The sequence below is a fragment of the Paralichthys olivaceus genome, chromosome 13, assembly GCF_024713975.1.
Source record: "Paralichthys olivaceus isolate ysfri-2021 chromosome 13, ASM2471397v2, whole genome shotgun sequence".
NCBI classification, from domain to species: domain Eukaryota; kingdom Metazoa; phylum Chordata; class Actinopteri; order Pleuronectiformes; family Paralichthyidae; genus Paralichthys; species Paralichthys olivaceus.
In genome coordinates, this window is record NC_091105.1 from 917,595 (window position 1) to 936,528 (window position 18,934).

Here is an 18,934-nt window from a genome sequence, read left to right on the forward strand (position 1 = left end):
ATGAAGATTTTTATTCGTCCTCGTTTCTCAGTAACTGTTCGTTTTAAACAACATCATCATCATCGTCATGTTTCTGTTTTCATCTCAGTTCTGCAGATAAATAATAAAAAACATCAATCTCAGAAACGATTCTGTGTTTTCATGATTTAGTTCATAAATCAACACAAAGGTTCTAACTGCTCATGATAAAAAACACACACACACACACACACACATTCCTTATTCAACCTTTTGTCTTGTGTGTGTGTGATGTGGTGTGTGTGTTGTTTATGATGTGTGTGATGTGTGTGTGAGGTGTGTGGTGTGATGTGTGTTTGAGGTGTGTGTGATGTGTTTGTGTTGTGTGTGTGATGTGTTTGTGTTGTGTGTGAGGTTGTGTCTCATCTACAGTGACATCACTAACACGTCTTGTGATTCGACACACGAGTGTTTTTTGACACATGCAGGAAGTTTCTCTTTGTTTCTCGTTGATAAAACTTCACACTGAACTGAAAGTTTCTGTTCGTCTGCAGTAACTTTCTCTTTGTTGGTGTTTTGCTTCAAAGCTTCAGATTTTAATCTTTCAAATGAGACTTTAACTTCACAGTTTGAAGGCTGGAGATTAATTTATCCAAATTAAAAGAACCTTTCCCAGATAAACATGCGCAAATCAACATTCTGCATGTTTCTCATCTATTCTATTACATTTTAATGAACTTTTAAGTCTTATTCTATTTCTACAACTTGAATTACTCATTATTTTCATGCAGGATGAGACGGACCAAACTCATATCATTTCACTTTTATTTAAAACATCACAATAGAAAAGAAAATGACATATTTCTGAGTTTCTCTATTTACAAAAAGTCATTTTTAAGCGTGTACAGTCGACATGGTTGAGTTCTCCGGTCTCGATGCAGCTGTAGAAGTTGAGTCACAGGTTTGTTCAGCTTAAATCACAAAGCTGCACAGTTCATGTTATTTTAAAGGCACTAAGAAGTGACAGCTGCTGTACAACATCAAACTGTAATTCAACATTCACAGCAAAATCATAAATAGCTTTTGCCTTTGGCAGCGATCGACAGCTCATTCGTTGCTGATTTTTTTTTTATACATATGAACAGACTTACAAACTAAGGCTTTTCAATAAATACAAGCACTTAAAAAACGTTGCACAGTTGTCAAGTTTCACAGGAATGTAACAAAAATGTGCAACCAGGTTGCAACAGGAAAGAATTAATAAGGACGACCGAGCCTCGTAAACGGCTCAGCTGCATTTCAAACGTCTGCAGGTTTCAGGACGTTTAACAAATCAAACCTCCGGTGATTCTTATGGCTCACATAGCTACAAAACACACTTTGTAAAATATCATTGTTCCTCTGTGGCATCAAGTGTGAATCTGAGTTTCCACTTCCTGAGAATCTGACTGAAGCACCGTCTGAAATCATTTCCGTTTCAGCAGAAAACTCTCAAAAATACCTGATCGGTACGAAACGTCATCTCAGACCTCGATGGTTTTACAGGAATAAAAAAAATCCTCAGTGGAGTCGGAGACGAAACTTTTGTCTCGACGTCTCAAACTGTTCAGGGTTCAGACTCAATCACAACTTTTTAAATTAAAAATCTAAGAACTTAAAATCCTGACGATCTCTGAAGTTGCAGTTTCATAAAACACAGACTACAGCGAGCGACAGGAACTTAAATCTGAACTTAGTGTTAAAAAATAAAATCAAAACTTGCTACATGAAGTTCCTCTGACCAGGAGCTGACGTGGTCCGAGAGGTCGCCGTCCGCTTCAGGTGGAACTGCGGAGAGGTAGCGTTGACAGCCGGTCGTGTTCCATCCTGCTCAGGGATTGGTCGGTTTCTCTGTGCTGTTGGGTGGAGTCAGGATCGCTCCGACGGCGACCGGCGACATATGACAGTCGGGGTCGTCCACCCGACGCTCCTGAGCTTTTCTCTGCAGGACAGAAAATAAAAATCAATATCCGACAAGGAAAGAAGAAGTCGTCTTTATTCCAACCTAAAGAAAAATGAGCATCAACACTTCGTTTCTGTATTTTTCTGACGTGACACGATAAAAACTAGTTGGAGCAAAAGAAGTAGTTTGGTAGACGATCGTAGTTAGTTTGAAACCAGTGGCTCACCAGCAGCTCCAGATAGGACACGTGCGTCTGGATGTTGTGTCTGTCGTCGGCTTTGACTCGGGGGAAGTTCTTGAGCTGGGGCGGGGCTTCAGATTGCAGCGTGTCCATGAAAGGAGACATCCACCGGACGCAGGGCGCCACGCTCTCCCACGTCAGACCTGGAGATACACACAGACGTCAGGATTCACGCTCCAGATCTCAACAACGAGTGAGCTTCACGACAAAAAGGTTCAAGTATCAAACTGTTTGTCAACAACTCGGTGATGAGTTCAATGAAATCGGTGAACGTTACGTTTACTAAACTTAAACTTCTGCATATCAGATCAAGCGCTTCCCACAGTCAGCCACCAGGGCGCACTGGCGCCTTGCTGGCGTCCATTTTGTTGAGACACCTGGTCGGAGATGAAGTGATTCTGATTCAAGTCTTATTTTGATGGAAAGATTTGTGCTTTAGCAGAAACGCTCCGTGACGTAGAAGTGAACGTTTCAACGTGTTGATCAAAACAGAATGTGTACACTGAATATCTGATCAAAAGTCTAAAGTACAAGAGGCGAGAAAATCAAACCCACCCGAGACTTTATGGACGACGTCGAAGGTGGAGAAGTGGCAGAAGGCGGCGGCAGCGAGGACGCTGTAGCCATAGTCCAACGAGTTGATGTCCATCAAACTCAGATCCAACAGCTGCGACACGGAGGAAAAACTAAGTTACGTCATTTTAAAGAGTGAAGAGTTCTGAAAGAGGCGACTGTGAGGAGCAGCTGCCACGTACCTGTGTGATCTGGATGTACGTTTCCTGTGAGAACTGTGGCACCAGGAAGTTCTCGTCGTCTTTCTGGGCTTCAACCTGAGCGTACAGCTTCAGCCAGGAGATGGGCGTCTCCGGACAGAGGTTCCAGTCCAACGCCTGCAGGACGACAACGTTAGCACACAGGAAGAGGCGGAGCTACAGGACACTTCACTTCAGAGTTTGTGTTGTCGTACCTTCAGTATGTGAAGCTCTGTGCGCTGGATGTCCCACATGTCGCAGGCGCCGTCTGTGACGTAGGCGAACTCGTAGATTTTGGGCGGGTAAATTTCCTGAGGAGAAAAGTTGAGGTTAAAAAAACTGCAACGACACAAACATTAACACGTTGTGATCTACTCTCGTCAGGGGGCGCACCTCGATCTTGGAGGCGATGAACAGCGCCGTGATGCCGATGAGCTGCAGGTAGTCTTTGTTGACGTTCTCCTGCGTCAGCATGAAGCGGTCAAAGAAGTCCTGCGCGAGGTAGGCCGTCTGCCGGTGGAGGCTGTACACCTCACTCACCTGAGCACGGTGACAACCAGCTCGTTATTCAACAGGTCGGTAAAATCAAAACACGCTCTGTTTTTTTAAAGAACCCGAAACTAAGGAAATGATTTCCGTCCTCTCACCTCGAGCAGCCAGTCCAGCAGAATGGCCCTCATGTTCGGCTGCAGCTTGGGATGCCGCTGCAGGTAACCCTTGTCGTGGACGTACTTCAGCTCCTTGTTGAGCATCTTGATCCACACGTCGTCTGAACTGGCCCAACTGGAGGAGACAACCCGTTTTAGTCTTTTTCTTCACGAGTGTGATTCAGTCGGAGACACAGAGCAACAGACACGTCCGAACATTCTGCTCAACATAAACTGTCTCTGAGATTTTTGTTCTGCGTCCGATTATTAAACTGTTTCATTTTTATTTTCAGTTAAGATCTGGAACAGAAACAGGACTTTCCCATGATAACATGAACATGAAACAGTTATCATACATCAACATACAGATCAAACTGTTTCCTGATTATAAATCTCAATGACAGATGAGAAATACAAACGTGGCATCAACATAATATAAATAATATAAACTGTATGTGAGCTGCTGTAAAACCAGATTCATCCCGTGTGGATCATTAAGGTTGACTCATCGATCTGATTCGGACTTTTCTCAGCTGCAGTAGTTTTATAATATTGTTTGTTAATTTTGGCTGCGTGTAGTTTGTGTTGTAGTTCTGATGAAACGTCTCGATCTTTCCTGGTGAACGGGGCTTTAAGCTCTGAATGCAGAGTCGGGTGGAGTCGACAGCTCAGCAACAAAAGACAGAGCGTCTCAGCAGGACGCGTGGACAGGAGGTGTAAAGCACAGTCACCTGAGGCGGGGGATGGGCGAGGCCTTGATGAAGAGGTTCTTGAATATGTACTGTTTGAAGCTGGACGGGTCCGAAGGCTCCAGCTCTTTGTGGGGAGTTTCTATGAGCACGCACGGACTCGCACCGTCCTCTGACCAACACTTCTACAAAAGAAGAGGACAAAGAAAGAAAGAAAGAATAAACATGAGTGGTTCAGACATCAGCACCCCCCCCCCCCCCCCCCCCCACACACACACACAGCAGACTGGAATCAGCAGCAGAAATAAAACAGTCAAATAAATAATGTAATTTGAATTAAGCTGCACATATGGATTCAACAGCAGAGGCTTGGAACAGTTTATTAAAAAAGTGATAAGATTAAAAATAATAATTTAATGATTCAACTGGAAAAGGCTCAACTGCCGTTCTGGCTAAATGGCGCCACCTTGTGATGAACACGAGGTAGTGCATGGTTACAGATGAAGCTGCCTGAAGTTTAAACCTTCAGATTCAAACTCTGTAAAGAAACATAATGAACTTAAAGTGAAGTTAATGTTTATTAAACAATCCAGAGCAGAAGCACAGGAGACGACTGGACCAGAGACAAAGAACAAACCAAATGTCAGAGACGCTGTGTATAAATTACAGAAACAAAATGGACGCCCTCATTATAGGACACTGCACTGAGAGGATAATAATATATGAAATGAAAGTTATTAAAACACATGGATGTGGGTGAAACCGCGGTTCTTTGAGAAGAAGGAGGAAGAACAAATCCCCGATAACAAACTGTTATCATCCTGGGCTCTGCTCCTTATCATTCAATAACACTCATGTTGTATTTGTGACACACTGACCTGTATTTCATAGCTTTGTTTCTTAGCAGCAGGTTGTAGTTTCTTCTTGGACGGCTGGAGGAGGAATTAAAAATAAACCTGTGAGTCACGTTTGATTGAAAAACAGGAAACAACAAAACCTGAGACAGAACCCCGTCACAGGAAAGAAGAAGATATACAACGAGACACTAACCTCTGATTTCCTCTTCTTCAGTGGTGCTCTGACGGTCGGCTCAGGTGTGTTCGAATCTCTGGCTTGAAGTGTGATGCGACCACTGCAATTAAAAAAAACAACATTAACATCTGAGCTGCAGGTCGAGACGGGCAGGGCGCCACACAGGAAGTCACGAGACAGATGAACTCCTCTGTTGTTTCTAAGTGGAGACATTACAAACAAGAAACTCCTCAAAAGATTCAAACGGATTTAATTTAAAGTTTAACATCGTAGGAGAAAACCACAAATCTCTGGGCTCAGCTTCTCAAGCGATTGATGATGTCAGTTTTCTGTCAACATGATTGTAAAGTGAATATCTGAATAACTTCACTTCTCCCTTTCTGACGGTTCAATGATTACGTCATTTTTTAAACTGTTTCCTGCACAAATGAAATGTTCTGGCTGAGATGTCCTTCAAAAACTAAAATGGAGGTGAGTGTGTTGGGTCCGGTGATGATGGTGCATTGCTCTGACCACATGTTCAACCCCAGCAGCTGCTCACCTGCGTCTGGACATGGTGTCGACTGGATTTATTCCTCTGCTGCAAAGAGACAGAAGAGGAACAGGTGAGACATTTGACTCTGATGTCCCAGAAACACAAAGTGAACTCATGGTGAGTCCAGGTCCTCAGTGGCTGCATGTTGTGGAGCCACTGGGCCCCATGGTCTCATGTTCGAGTCCCTAACATCGAGTGATTGGAATCGATAAGAGACCCAGAAGGAAACCAGAGAATCACCAGGAGGAGAAATCTCAGTGTGGAGCTGGTTCCAGGCTGTGGTTAGCTTGTGATCACACAGTGTGTTAGCTTGTGTGAAGACAGTTAAAGTGGCTCCCCAGACACAATAACGATGAACTAATGCAGCCGAACGCCCACAGACAATCCCCTGGTAGCCAGGGTTGAATTCTGACTGTGAGATAAAGAACAAACCAGAGAGAATGAAGATTGAGTGGAGAGTTAGTGGGAGAAGCAGCAGAAGTCTGGTGCTGGGAGCTAGTAGCTGCAGCTCACAGGGAGGGGGGCTCCTCGCTCCCTCGATTTCAAACAAAAAAAAACCCGAAAAAGCTTCGTTAAACTCGGACTTTCTGATCCTCAGCGACGGGCCACACGTCTCCACTGGCTCCTGCGACAGCTGGAGGCTCCACAACCCACAAAACACGAGCTTTATCCGGGGATCCAAACTCAAAGACGCGCCAATTTCAGCGGCTCAGAAGCGGGAGGATTTGAGCCCTTCCTCCCCGAAACCACCTCCAGGTCTGCGGGGGAAAGTGGCACAAAACCCCCGCTGAAGACGAACCGAACCGCCGCCGGACTGAGCTCCACCGGAGGCAGAAATGTCTCGAAGCAGAAAAGTGAAGAAACGCGAGTTTGCAGAGTTTTAAACGAAGCTCCAGCTGCGGAGGAGCTACACACACTTAGCTGCTAACTAGGTCAACAATGAGCAGCCATGCACAGAGAGGGCTGCTGGTTAACCCGAGTTAACGAGTCAGACACCAGCTTCACCAACTAACTACTAGAGTTCAGATACTCGGAGAGTTTAAATACTTCACTGAGAGTTTAAATACTTCACTGAGAGTTCAGATACTCTACTGAGGGTTTAAATACTTCACTGAGGGTTCACAGTACTTTTCTGAGGGTATAAGTACTCTGCTGAGAGTTTAAATACTCTGCTGAGAGTGTAAATACTTTACTGAGAGTTTAAATACTGTAAACACATGAACTGAAGTAAAGCTGAAGCTGGACTCAGCAGAGAAAAGTTTTAAACAGAAGTGGAACATGTTAGAGAAAGATCTGAGAGAACCAGGATCATTAGAACCAGATCAGTAGAACTAGATCAGTAGAACCAGATAAGTAGAACCAGATCAGTAGAACAGGATCATTAGAACAGGATCAGTAGAACAGGATCATTAGAACAGGATCAGTAGAACCAGGATCGTTAGAACCGGATCAGCAGAACCGGAGGGACGTGTTGTTCTTACCTCGTCTGAAGAATGAATGAAGCATCAGCTGTGGCGCCGGCGCCAATCCTTATGTATGCCACTGCGCATGCGCGTTCCCGGTTCACAGAAACGCGCTAAACGTTTAAATTCGATTTTCACGTCGCGGCAAAGACTCGAGCGTTGAACCGGAGCCGGTGACGCAGGTTCCCGGTGACGCAGGTTCCCGGTGGAGCGGCTCGTGAGCAGCGTCACACCGAGATCAACCGGAGGATTGTTCCCCACGTTCACTTCTAACGGGCAGCGAGTCTCCGGGAGCTGTTGTGACGTAAACGACGCTTCCCGTCAGTTCCGGTTGCAGTTTAACGGCGCGGCTGACGCGCAGGAATCCACCGGCAGCGGGAAATCTCCGTGATTATTTTACCTCACGAAGTTTTTGGTGATTATTTTACGCGGCACCAGAACAGCTTCCGCGTCCGAGCCCCGCCTGTGGGAGGGGCCCCCGTGACGTCCAGCCAATGAGAGAGCGAGCAGCGGCCGCCGCGTGCTACCTCCTGGATGTAAACAGAGGGAGCACGTGGGTCAGCTGTCAAATAAATAGACACCTTGTAATCGAGTAAAAGTACCACATTCACTTTTGTACTTGAGTTAAAGTACCTGAGTACTTGACTTTAAATACACGTCAGTGTTAAAACTTTAAAAGAAATGAAAACTCAGTTTCCTCTACAGGAGGAAAGAGTCTCCATCATCTGCGTCCTTGTCTGCGGAGACATTGTGTCTCACTCGGTGGATGAGACAGACACAGTCCTCTCATGTTGTTCATCACCTGAGCTCTTCCCTCGGTTGAAACCGGATCGGACAGAACCAGATCCAGTTGCTGCTTCACTTTGTCCACGCACCGATATTAAAAACCTGGACCCACTGACAGTTCTAAACACAATGATTTACAAACTACAGTCGTGAGTTCATCTCAATGTGGCTGCCTGACTAAATAAAGATTAAATGAATACAAGTAAAAGTACTTCTGGAGTGCTTCTGTCTACTACATCATTAATTCCTGTATATTGTGTTTAATATGGAAATGAAGATGAGGCCACCTTGTCATGTTGATTATTAGAAAGTATAAGAGTTTTCCATCACACCTGGAGAATATGATTTATAACTGCATTTATTATTATAAACTCTTTTTTAGAAAACTGCAGAGTACAATAACTCACACAGTGATTTGAATGAAGCTTTGAGATAAGACTGGATAAGTTATATTAATTAGTCCTTCGTACATGTGTTGATAAATTGAGACAAAAGGAAATAAACGTGCAGCTGAAGAACCAGAGACAGGAGAGCTGTGTATGAAAACATTTATTATAGGCTAATAAGAGATCACATGTGTTAACTATGACAGTTCAAAAACAGATGACCCTGTGCTTCAATAAGCATCTTTTTTTGTTTCTGACATCAGAGAATCGATCATTCATTCATCAAATAAAGGAGAACAGATATGTAGATAAATAAAACGTTAACCTAAAATTCCTAAACCTTTTTTTGTTTTTGGCAAAGTGCTGCATTATTCCAGTAAACTACACAAAAAACAGCTAAACAATCGTCTAACACTTGGTGAAAAAAATGCCACAAAATATTCTTCACACTTTTCTTTAAATAAACAACAGGAGAAAGGAGGTTTTGCTACATCATTGTCTGGTTTGTTGAGTCGTTATATAAAAGACGTACACGGGCTGGGCGTGTGCCCGAGTGATGCATAGTTGGTTTCTGACGTCTGTTTGTGTGTCTGTGTATCTCGTCCACTAAGGACATTATAAAAAAAAAAAAAAAAAAAGAGAGTTCAAGTTCTTCATTGATGCATTGTCATTACAACATTTCAACCTGGAAGGCACATGATCCACAAAGTTCAAGGCATCAAACAAAAAGAAAAACATTACAAATCCCTGTTAGTTTGATGATGGCGAGAACAGAAACTAAAAGTCAAATATTAAAGGCTCCTGACAGATCGCCGTCTCCTCCGATCCCTTTGTTTCTCAAAAAACAACAGAAACACAAAATGACATTGTCCATGATTGCAAAGCTTGATAACAGAGGGAGACATTCGAGAAGAGAAAAGCTCAAATACACCAGAGAGAGAACCACTCCACTATCGTTAGGATTACTTACAGACACCCAACAAGCGCACAAAGCGTTAGTGCTTTCTTATTAATGCTACCGTCCCATCAGCTGAGGTCGGCTGCCAGATTCAGAGATTCAGCTGCCACACTGCAAAAACGTCTCCGTCATGAGAAACTGGATCTTAACTGACCCAAAAAAAAAATCACACAGCGCAGGAAAGTTTCCCGCAAGATCAATGACCTAAAGTCCAACGACAACATTTTGTTGTTTTCTCATGTTCGAGAAGAACGACACAACTGACAGGTCGGATCAAAACATCTTCCTGTGAAACACTGAAGTTTGAGATCATTCACGAGCACAAACGAGACTCAGTCCATTACTTCCACAAATGATAAAAAACAGACATCACCGAGAATTATAAGATTCTTTGTGTAAAATGGTTAATAAAAATCCAAATGTAGTTTGACAGGAACGTGTCTCAAGTCTGAGTCAGTGTCTCATTATTTGTCTCTCATCGTGTTCATTTTCAGTTTTGTCCTTTCTAACAGTTCATCCTTTCTTCTCTTAACATGAATGAGTGGATCCAGTCCCTCTGTTCAGCTGCAGTGTGGCAACTCGGCTCGGGCTCCACTTTCCCTACAGCGGACACTAAAACCGCTTCGCCACTGATTCAGAGCTACGAGACCAAGAGCTGTTAACGATTACAAGATAAACAACTAATGAACAAAAAACACAAAAGATCAACTAGTGAAAGGTTAAAGGTCACGGCTACTTTTTGGTTTAAATATTTTAACAGTTTAAGAAAATGTAACTACGTTAACATGAAATAGAACAAATAAAAGCATAACATACATTTCTAAAACCATGTTATAGGTACACTTGAGCAATAAATATATATCTATATATAGATATATATATAAAAGGACAAACTAGTTTCTCTCCATCTTGATGGATTTCCAACAGTCAACTGAGCATCAAGCATCATTTTCACAGTCCTGGGACCAGGAAACGTTTCCGAGACACCAAATTAAAAGTCAATAGTTCCTCGGGGGGGAAAAGCTCGGACAGAGCTGGAAAAGTGTGAGCAAACAAAAGAGAATCATCGGCCGTCAAGTAAATCTGCATTTTCCTTAAGTGTAAGTGATTGGTTGTGACCCTGAGAAGTGAACTGCAGATTCATTTAAGAGCAAACAAAAAAGAATCATCTTTTTCCATTTTCTTTTTCAGCCGTCATGACACTGACACAACTCTACAACCATGCAACACGTTAACGTAACCAAACATACCGAAGCAGGAAACCGTGGACACACACAAACCAACTTCATACTGATATGTAATCTGTTTTTTTCTTTTCAAAAAATATTTTGGAAGTTTTTTTAAATACATTTTTTTATATTTCTTTTCATCTCAAATCTACCGTTAAAACAAGGCGTTTCGTGATATTCAACCGGTAAATTTTACCGTCATTTTTTTTCTTCTATCAAAAAGATATTGTGAAAACTACTGAATTACAAAGTCAGAGGCAGGTTCGAGCGGCGCCGCAGGACGAGAGCAAACGTTCCAGGATCCAGGCGAGGTGAAAGAATCAGGGAACGACCTCCACAAAAGATCTCAAACTTTGGGAAACGCTGTGGTGATGAGTTTAACATTGATCACATCACGAGGTGATGTTGATCCGTCAGAGTCAGGGAGTGATGGCGTCTATCTACGTCTGCAATCGACGATCACAAAGGAAGAAACACGACAGAGCAGAGCTCGGACCAAACTAAGGCAAAGCAGCTGCAGTAGAGGATTGAACGCCGCTCGTTACAACTCGATTTAAACCAACAGTGATGAAGTGTTTGCTGCAGGTCGGACTTAAAGCAAAACAGGAAGTGATTTATAAGTTTGAAGTAACGCAGCAAAAGTTTGGACTCAGAAGATTAAGAAAAAAAGAACGGTGGTGAAACATCGAAGCAGCTGAGGCGGAGATATCACGACGTTTAGTTCACGACGTGGGTTAAACTCCAAAAACATTTCCCATAATGCAACTTGTCTCAACAGCCTCAAACTCTCAAATGAGTCTGTAGTGATTTTGCTCTGAATCAAATCTTCTATGATCACGATTCATCTCGTAGCAGGTCGGACTCGCTCCAGGAGTAAACAGTGGGCGCTCACTTCCACGCTCGACTGGATGAAATTACAGGAACAGGAAATGTCGAGACTATTTGAGGAGGCTTTTCCTTTAAAGTTGTGTTTGAACTGACACCCGAGCGCAGCGTTCGCACCGGAAACTCTTTGGGCAACTTGTCTTGAAGCCTGGCCACACCCCTCCTGCGCTGATTAAACGGCAACACTGTGCTGTTGCCCCCGTGCACAGGTTCAGGTGGTGTAGGGCCTCAAACGTCAAGTTGCCCAGAGAGCTGCCAGACGGACCCTCGCTGGATTTACCCTCCGCCACGCCGTGAACCTGCCGCTGAGTAAAGTGACCTACAGCATCGACTCTACACATTAAGTTGTCCATAAAGAAGAAGAAGAAGGAGAGAGAAGAAAGAGAAGAAGAAGAAGAGGAGGAGGACGTCCCCGTGACAACGCCCGCTCATTGTGAATGGGTGGGAACACACGATGACGGATGAAGAAGAGGAGGATGAGGAGCAAGCACCAGCCAATCAGATTCCGGAACAGATGAGTGTAAGTGAGGGCTGATGATTCGCTGCTGGTGAGAAAACAGAGATGTGTGTTTGTGGGCCTGAGTTCCGTCACTGCTGAAAGGCTCGAGGATGATGATGGTGGTGATGGTGATGAAGGTCGCCGTGGCCTCAGAAGTTGAGGTGTCTCTGGCTGGGCTGGTGCAGGTGCATGGTGCCGGTCTTCGGGGGGCGCAGCAGGTTGAGGCGTCGCAGGGCGTTGCGGGACAGCAGCTGGGTGCGTTGGGTGGCGTTGCCCGGCCGCTGCTGCGCGAGGCTGGAGCGGGCAGAGAGCGCCGCGGCGTAGCAGGCGGAGTGGAGGCTGGAGCGACGCTGGACAATCGCCACCTCTGGCCTGCAGGGGGCGACACAGGGGGGACAGAGAAGATTAGCTGATTGACAGATGATTCAAAACAAGTGTTGATATTTTTTTTATATTTTAGTAAAAAACAATAAATGAATCTTTATTAGCGTAAAACTTTCAAACAAACAGATTCTGGTGTTAAAGCTCCGTCACAGATTCAAACCAACAAATAAACATGAGAATGGAGACTCAGGCTGCAGACATACAGAGCTCCAGCAGATGGAGCCACTTTGTATTTCTGTCTCTATGCTCCATATTTATTTATATAATTGGCCGATAAGATCCTTTAACATATTTTTATTTACATTAATGTTTGAAGATATGAAAACATTAATTTTACAGAAAAGATGAACATTTATGTTTCTGATAAATAAATGTAATTTGTTTATCTTCCTAATTGAAGTTCTTTATCTTTGGTTGTGTTTGTGTTTTAACTTTAACTCTTTACAAATGGTTCTGATCATTGAGCTCAGCTCTCAGGACTCTACCTGTGGCGCGGGGCGTCCAGCGTGCGTCTCGCCTTCTCCTTCCCACCTGAAGCTGTCTGGGTCGCGGGCATGTTGCCGGACAAAAAGTCCAGCTCTCGGTCCAGTGAGCGTGGCAGGGGGTCGATGGTCAGTCGGGGGGGGCTGTGGTGGGTGTAGACGGACATGCTGGGGTGTTCGATCAGCAGGTTCTCCAGAGGACTGGTCTCCAGGAGGACGGGCTGTCTGCTGCGGCCGGTGAAGCAGGGCGGGGGGGTGACAAACCAACTCTCCTCCAGAGAGCAGGCGTCCAGGCGCAGGAAGCCGCCTTCTTCTTCGTCCCCATCCTCTTCATCTTCCTCGGCGCCGCCATCCGGGTCAGTGTCAGTTGTGGAGTTGAGGGAGGTGCAGGAGGCGTAGCGGATGGGGGGGCTGGCCATGGGAGAGGGAATCATCACCAGATCTTCCTCCTCCTCCTCCTCCTCTTCCTCTTCACGAGCACCAGAGGATCCAGAGAGGCCGTCCCCACGCTGACCGGAGCAGGCTTCAGCTGCAGAGACAGACAGATACGATTCAACACATCAGACCAGAATCACTAGTTTTAGAATTCGCTCAGTGTGTAACTGCGTGTATGTTCCACGTCAGTCGTCTCTGTGTTGATTCAATAAAAACACTGCTCCATGTTTAAAACCAGGACGACATCAGTGATCGGAGCGAACCAACAACACTCCCAACGCTGCTATTTGCAAACACAGGACGAGGCCGAGCCAAGAGCTCCAGAGTCCGATGATTCACCGAGACACAGGAAGTTAAGAAGGTGGAGAAGAAACGAGCTAAAAATAAGTTCTGAGCAGACGTCTCCGTTTGATTCCAGCTCTGTTTAAGGACCTGATATTTTCTCGTCTGAAACTAAATAAAGACGTCCCCCAGGTGGCTCGATCGGTGTCTGGCTGCAGTATAGGTCCTAAACCTCCTCCATGTTAGCAGATGGGACATGGACCAAACTAAAAGAATTAAAGTAAACGTTAAACAAATCATTTCAGGTCGTTGTTGTCTCACTGATGTTTGATGGAGATTTGACTTCTAATTGCTTCAGTCTGTAAACTACAGAGACGCGTCCACGTTTAATCGTCATGTGTCTTTTAGTCTGAGGCTGAAGGTCGACAGCTCAGGTGTGTGGAGCTGCAGCACGTTGACCGTACACGTCCACAGCGGGAAACCACCGGAGCTTTTTATACCTCTGGTTCCTCTGAAGCTTTGTTTGACCTGTTTACAGGGTGACCACCATAACCTGCCTCCACCCCCCCAACCCCCCCACCGCCACCCCAGCCTGAAGCAGGCCGACCTCCATTCACCCCCCCCCCCTAAATATTTAACACATCTGTGGAATCTGAGACCATCGACGGGGGAACGGGGTTCAAACCCAAACACTCACTCAGAGACATATGGCAGTGACTGCAGTGTGTCATGTTTCTGTGTTACTGTGTGTGTGTGTGTGTTACTGTGTGTGTGTGTGTGTGTCTGTGTGTGTGTTACTGTGTGTGTGTGTGTGTGTTACTGTGTTTCTGTGTTACTGTGTGTGTGTGTGTGTGTTACTGTGTGTGTGTTACTGTGTTTCTGTGTGTGTGTGTGTGTTACTGTGTGTGTGTTACTGTGTTACTGTGTTACTGTGTCTGTGTTTCTGTGTGTGTGTGTGTCTGTGTGTGTGTTACTGTGTGTGTGTGTGTGTGTTACTGTGTTTCTGTGTTACTGTGTGTGTGTGTTACTGTGTGTGTGTGTGTGTGTGTGTTACTGTGTTTCTGTGTTACTGTGTGTGTGTGTGTGTGTGTGTGTGTGTTACTGTGTTTCTGTGTTACTGTGTGTTACTGTGTTACTGTGTTACTGTGTTTCTGTGTGTGTGTGTGTGTTACTGTGTGTTACTGTGTGTGTGTTACTGTGTTACTGTGTCTGTGTTTCTGTGTGTGTGTGTGTTACTGTGTGTTACTGTGTGTGTGTGTGTGTGTATTATAATATGTGTTACTGTGTGTGTGTGTTTCTGTGTGTGTATTATAATGTGTGTTACTGTCTGTGTGTGTGTGTGTGTGTTATAATGTGTGTTACTGTGTTACTGTGTGTGTTACTGTGTGTGTATTATAATGTGTGTTACTGTGTTACTGTGTGTGTGTTATAATGTGTGTTGCAATAGTTCTTTCTATGTTGTACTTGTTGATACTTCAGGATTATGTTGTAAGTTTTTCTTTTGGAGTAAATAACGTGTGGACTTTTGCCTCCTCTGGTTTGCACCAGCTCTCATATGCAGCTGCTCCCTGTGGTGAAGTTTCGATTTGTGTTAAAGGGTGAAAACACACACACACACACACACACACACATTACACCATCAGGGACACACACACACCTGAGGTTTATGTCTAAGTTAATCAAAAAAGGTCAGTGAGTGTGTCGCCTGTTGTCTGCACACGAACACGTGAGCTGGATAATAACTGTCAGTGTGTTTACTCTTTGACTTACTGTGTGTTTTAGGGAGGATATTATTGGATGTTATTTGAGGTGAAGTGAAAACATTGAATCAAACCACACTGATCTGCACAGTTTCAGTTTCTACTCGTCTGTTGACTGTGAGAAGCAGAAACTGATGGAAATGAACCTGCAGCCTGTTTGTTGGTCGCCCTGTGAAACACAGCGACTCTTCTCTCTCTAATAAACACGTGTGGTTTAAAAGAGGAGCTTGAACTCGTCCTCAGATCAGTCAAGGATAAATGAGTCAATGTGGCCGGATTCTTTCTTGCTCTGAAAACAAAGAGTAGAGATTCTCCGTCACACCCTCGGGACACTCACTCAGGTAGTTGACCAGGATCCAGTCCTCCTCCTCCTCCTCCTCTTTGCCGTCTCCAGGTCCGCTGCATCGGCTCAGCTCCTCCACCTCATCCCCGAACAGAGCGCTGGTAAACCTCTGAAACATCCTGTCTGGACGTCCTGCAGGGGCGAGAGGACGAGGGAGGGGTTGGGGGGCGCACGCTGCACGGGGCGTTGGCGGGGAAGCGTGGCGGGCACTTTGGTCATCAGCTGCGGGGCTCACTGCGGCAGGAAGGCTCCGGAAATGCGATAAAGTGCATCAACAGCGTGTGGTCAGGGATCATCTGAGGGTCAGCAGACGCAGGCCGAACATCGCTCAGCGTCAAAGTCGATTCAATGAGTCGAAAAATAAAAAACCCTGAGAAGAAACGAACAAGACAAAAAGTTTAGACTCGAGTCGTTGAGCTCTCTGAGCGACTGATGACAAGAGATCAGTCCGTATCGATAATTAAACATCGAATTATTATTTCTTTTGTGAAGGGCGTGGTTTTAAATTCTTCTTAATGTCAAAGAACGACAGAGTGGTAATGTTTTGTCGCCCGGCTCTGAACAGATGAAAGATGTTTCCGCAGCTTCTGAGTCATATTTACGACACAGTATTAGGGTCATGTTGAGGTGAGGTTGTAAAATGATGAGGACGAGTATCAGGTCAGCAACTAGAACTCTCTGCTCACTAATCTTTTTCAGGTAAAAGTGAGTATTCACCGTAAAACAAGAAATGTAGAATAAACTAAATCAAGTCATTCACTTCTCTTCGTTACAGGGAAACAGTGATTCAGAATTCTCTGGTGATGGATTTATTGATTGGTTGTGACTCCACATTAGTCATCGGACAAAACATGAATCGACTCTGCAGCTTTTTAAACAAAATCTCTTTGAGTGGCTGAACAAACATCAGTGAGATAAGAACGACCTGCAGTCACAGAAACCATCTTTGACAAACATTTATTTCACGTCTACTTTGATTTTTATGGTTTGGTCCATGTCTCATTTGCTAACATGGAGGAGGAGGTTTATGATCTACACTGCAGCCAGCCACCAGCGGGCGATTGAGACACTTATGCTTCACTTGTGTGGAGCCGTCATGTCGTCCATGTTTATTTACTGTCTGTGGTTCCACCTGAACCCAAACCGTGAGCAGGCGACCGCACGAAATCACAAATATCCGATTTTTTGAACGCGCCATCGGTTCAGATTCGAATGATACAACAAGAGGATCTCAGCTGTGATGCGTTCAAACCTCCTGCTCCGGCTCGTTTTTCTCTGTGCTCACATTCACGACGCGTAGAAAAATAAATAAAACATAGTTTTTTATAGATTTAAGTGAAACTAAGAATCTGTGACACGAAGCAGCTGTGACCGGAACAGAACACTGACTGAGATAATCTGCTGCACCTGCTCACACACACATTCATCTGAGCTCATCACCCCAATTAAACTGCACACACACACACACACACACACACACACACACACACACACACAGTTGAATAAAACATTGTGTCGTCGGTTCTTTAATCATCGATCAGCTCCCACAGTGATCGATGATTAAAGATAATCTGATATCAAGCGGTTGTTTAGTTTATAAAAAGCATAATAAATATATTTATCTCTATATATATGTAAAAGAAGCACAACGTGAACAGGAGCCCTTCAACTGTCTCAGCAACAACAGGGAAACTACACAAAGATATGACAAAAGCAGCCAATCCCCGTTCAGGGAAAGCCGGAAATAAAGATGAATTCGTCTTTTCTTCAATAAACGGCCTGTTGTCCGAAATGTCCTCGGTTGGTTTTCTTCCTGGTGGACTCATCGACTCATCGGCTCCGTCTTTGTGCACTAAAGTGGTTCAGGACCGGGTCCACGAGGCAGAAACACTGAACCCACACAGGCTGAGCGAGAGTCTGTGACTCGACACGAACACAAGAAATCCATCGATTTATTTCAGTGGAACGAACAGTGGGAATCGGACCCGCGACACAGCGAACACACTGAACACGGGAACCACTGACACGCGCGTTTAAATCGCGTCTTCGTCAAAGTTGAACGTGTTTGTGACGAGGCTGGAAAATCAGAGACAGAGAAGAAGACAAAGAGCTCACCTGCAGCCGCAGAAGAAGAAGACGAGCTGGGGACGTTGGACCGTGCGCTGAGGTAGAGACGCGTCTTCGGGACGGACACGGACACGGACACGGACACGCGAGCTTCTTCTCGGAAGAAATAAAAGAATCTTCAAGTAGAAAAGTGAAGTTTCCTCCGCGGACCGATTCTTCTTTGTTGTTGTTGTGGAGCTCCAACAGCTGATAGCCCTGACGTCACCAGGGACAGCCTATCAGAGGCGGGACTGGCCCGGGGCGGCTCGGCCAATGAGAACGCGCGGTGGAAGCTGTCACTATCCCACGTGACCCCTCCCTTCTCCGAGCTGCTGCTGAGCGTGGCCCCGCCCCCCACAGTATATGTTACACAAGCACTTCCGGGTACAGATTGTTTGTTTTTTACTGAAAAATAAACATAAACATTTAAACATGCGACACACGAGACAGTTTGTAAACAAAAACAAAAACATCAAAGTCCAAACATGATTTAAAATAATAACAAGATGAACAAATTATAACAAGATAAACAAATTATAACAACATAAACAAATTATAACAAGATGAACAAATAATAACAACATAAACAAATATTTACAAGATAAACAAATAACAAGAGGTGATTTAATAAAAAGTATTTATGGTCAAGTCTGCCTCATGTACATATACACATATATAAGTACACTTTATATATATATAAGTTATATGAAGTTCAGTTGTAACATGTATGTTATAAATGATATATTTATACATGTTTATTTTCAGTCCTGGTTGTTTGGAGGTGAACGGATCTCAGAGTTCTTCACATTGAGACCAAATGTGACGAGACGCGGGGACGCTGAAGAAAAGTTGTTTCCAATCTTCCGTCTCAGCAGCTGATTGGACGGTAACTTCCTGCAATCGCCACCAGGGGGACATGAGCGTTTCACTCGCAGACTGTAAATAAAGATGGACGACGCGTCTCCACTTCCTACCTCATCCCGAAATGAAGCCAAAATATTTCAGATGTTGAAGCCGCCATCTTGCACCAAGATGGCGGCTTTGGGGTCAGAGTCTGTGGGGGGGTGGAGCCACGGGTATTGCAGTTCCGAGGTTCAGTCTGATCCGTCAATCATGACGCCTCAGCCTCATCAACAGTGA

At 44.6% G+C, this 18,934-nt stretch overlaps 2 protein-coding genes across 3 annotated transcripts; both read right to left on the reverse strand.

Annotated features, from left to right (window-relative positions):
• Positions 1-769: 769 nt before the first annotated feature.
• Positions 770-7,700, reverse strand: ccne2 (cyclin E2). 2 transcript variants are annotated; one of them, XM_020110838.2, is made up of 12 exons: positions 7,278-7,700; positions 5,803-5,841; positions 5,280-5,361; positions 5,108-5,161; positions 4,272-4,414; positions 3,541-3,676; positions 3,287-3,433; positions 3,109-3,204; positions 2,897-3,031; positions 2,697-2,808; positions 2,127-2,284; positions 770-1,939 (listed from the first exon to the last, which is right to left on the reverse strand). In XM_020110838.2, exons 2-12 carry the CDS (start codon positions 5,814-5,816, stop codon positions 1,829-1,831), a joined length of 1,188 nt encoding a protein of 395 aa, XP_019966397.1. In that variant the 5' UTR covers positions 5,817-5,841; positions 7,278-7,700; the 3' UTR covers positions 770-1,828. The 2 variants fall into 2 exon arrangements, with proteins under 2 accessions (XP_019966397.1, XP_019966396.1); XM_020110837.2 differs by lacking the exon at positions 7,278-7,700 and adding an exon at positions 6,229-6,330.
• An 879-nt stretch (positions 7,701-8,579) lies between these two features.
• On the reverse strand, positions 8,580-18,035 carry tp53inp1 (tumor protein p53 inducible nuclear protein 1). Its single transcript, XM_069537420.1, has 4 exons — positions 17,804-18,035; positions 15,683-16,058; positions 12,872-13,397; positions 8,580-12,374 (listed from the first exon to the last, which is right to left on the reverse strand). The coding sequence occupies exons 2-4, from the start codon at positions 15,804-15,806 to the stop codon at positions 12,152-12,154; spliced, it is 873 nt and encodes a 290-aa protein (XP_069393521.1). The 5' UTR covers positions 15,807-16,058; positions 17,804-18,035; the 3' UTR covers positions 8,580-12,151.
• Between the last annotated feature and the right edge of the window lie 899 nt (positions 18,036-18,934).

What these genes read in the sequence shown, in the direction of transcription:
- tp53inp1 (XM_069537420.1), bottom strand. Translation starts at nt 15,806, where the DNA reads ATGTTTCAGAGGTTTACCAGCGCTCTGTTCGGGGATGAGGTGGAGGAG. An exon ending in GATCCTGGTCAACTACCTGA is followed by an intron (nt 13,398 to 15,682) that starts GTGAGTGTCCCG and finishes CTGTCTCTGCAG; the next exon opens with CTGAAGCCTGCTCCGGTCAG. An exon ending in CTGGACGCCCCGCGCCACAG is followed by an intron (nt 12,375 to 12,871) that starts GTAGAGTCCTGA and finishes CGCCCCCTGCAG; the next exon opens with GCCAGAGGTGGCGATTGTCC.
- ccne2 (XM_020110838.2), bottom strand. An exon ending in AACAAAGCTATGAAATACAG is followed by an intron (nt 4,415 to 5,107) that starts GTCAGTGTGTCA and finishes CTTCTTTTGTAG; the next exon opens with AAGTGTTGGTCAGAGGACGG. An exon ending in TGTCCTATCTGGAGCTGCTG is followed by an intron (nt 1,940 to 2,126) that starts GTGAGCCACTGG and finishes TCTGTCCTGCAG; the next exon opens with AGAAAAGCTCAGGAGCGTCG.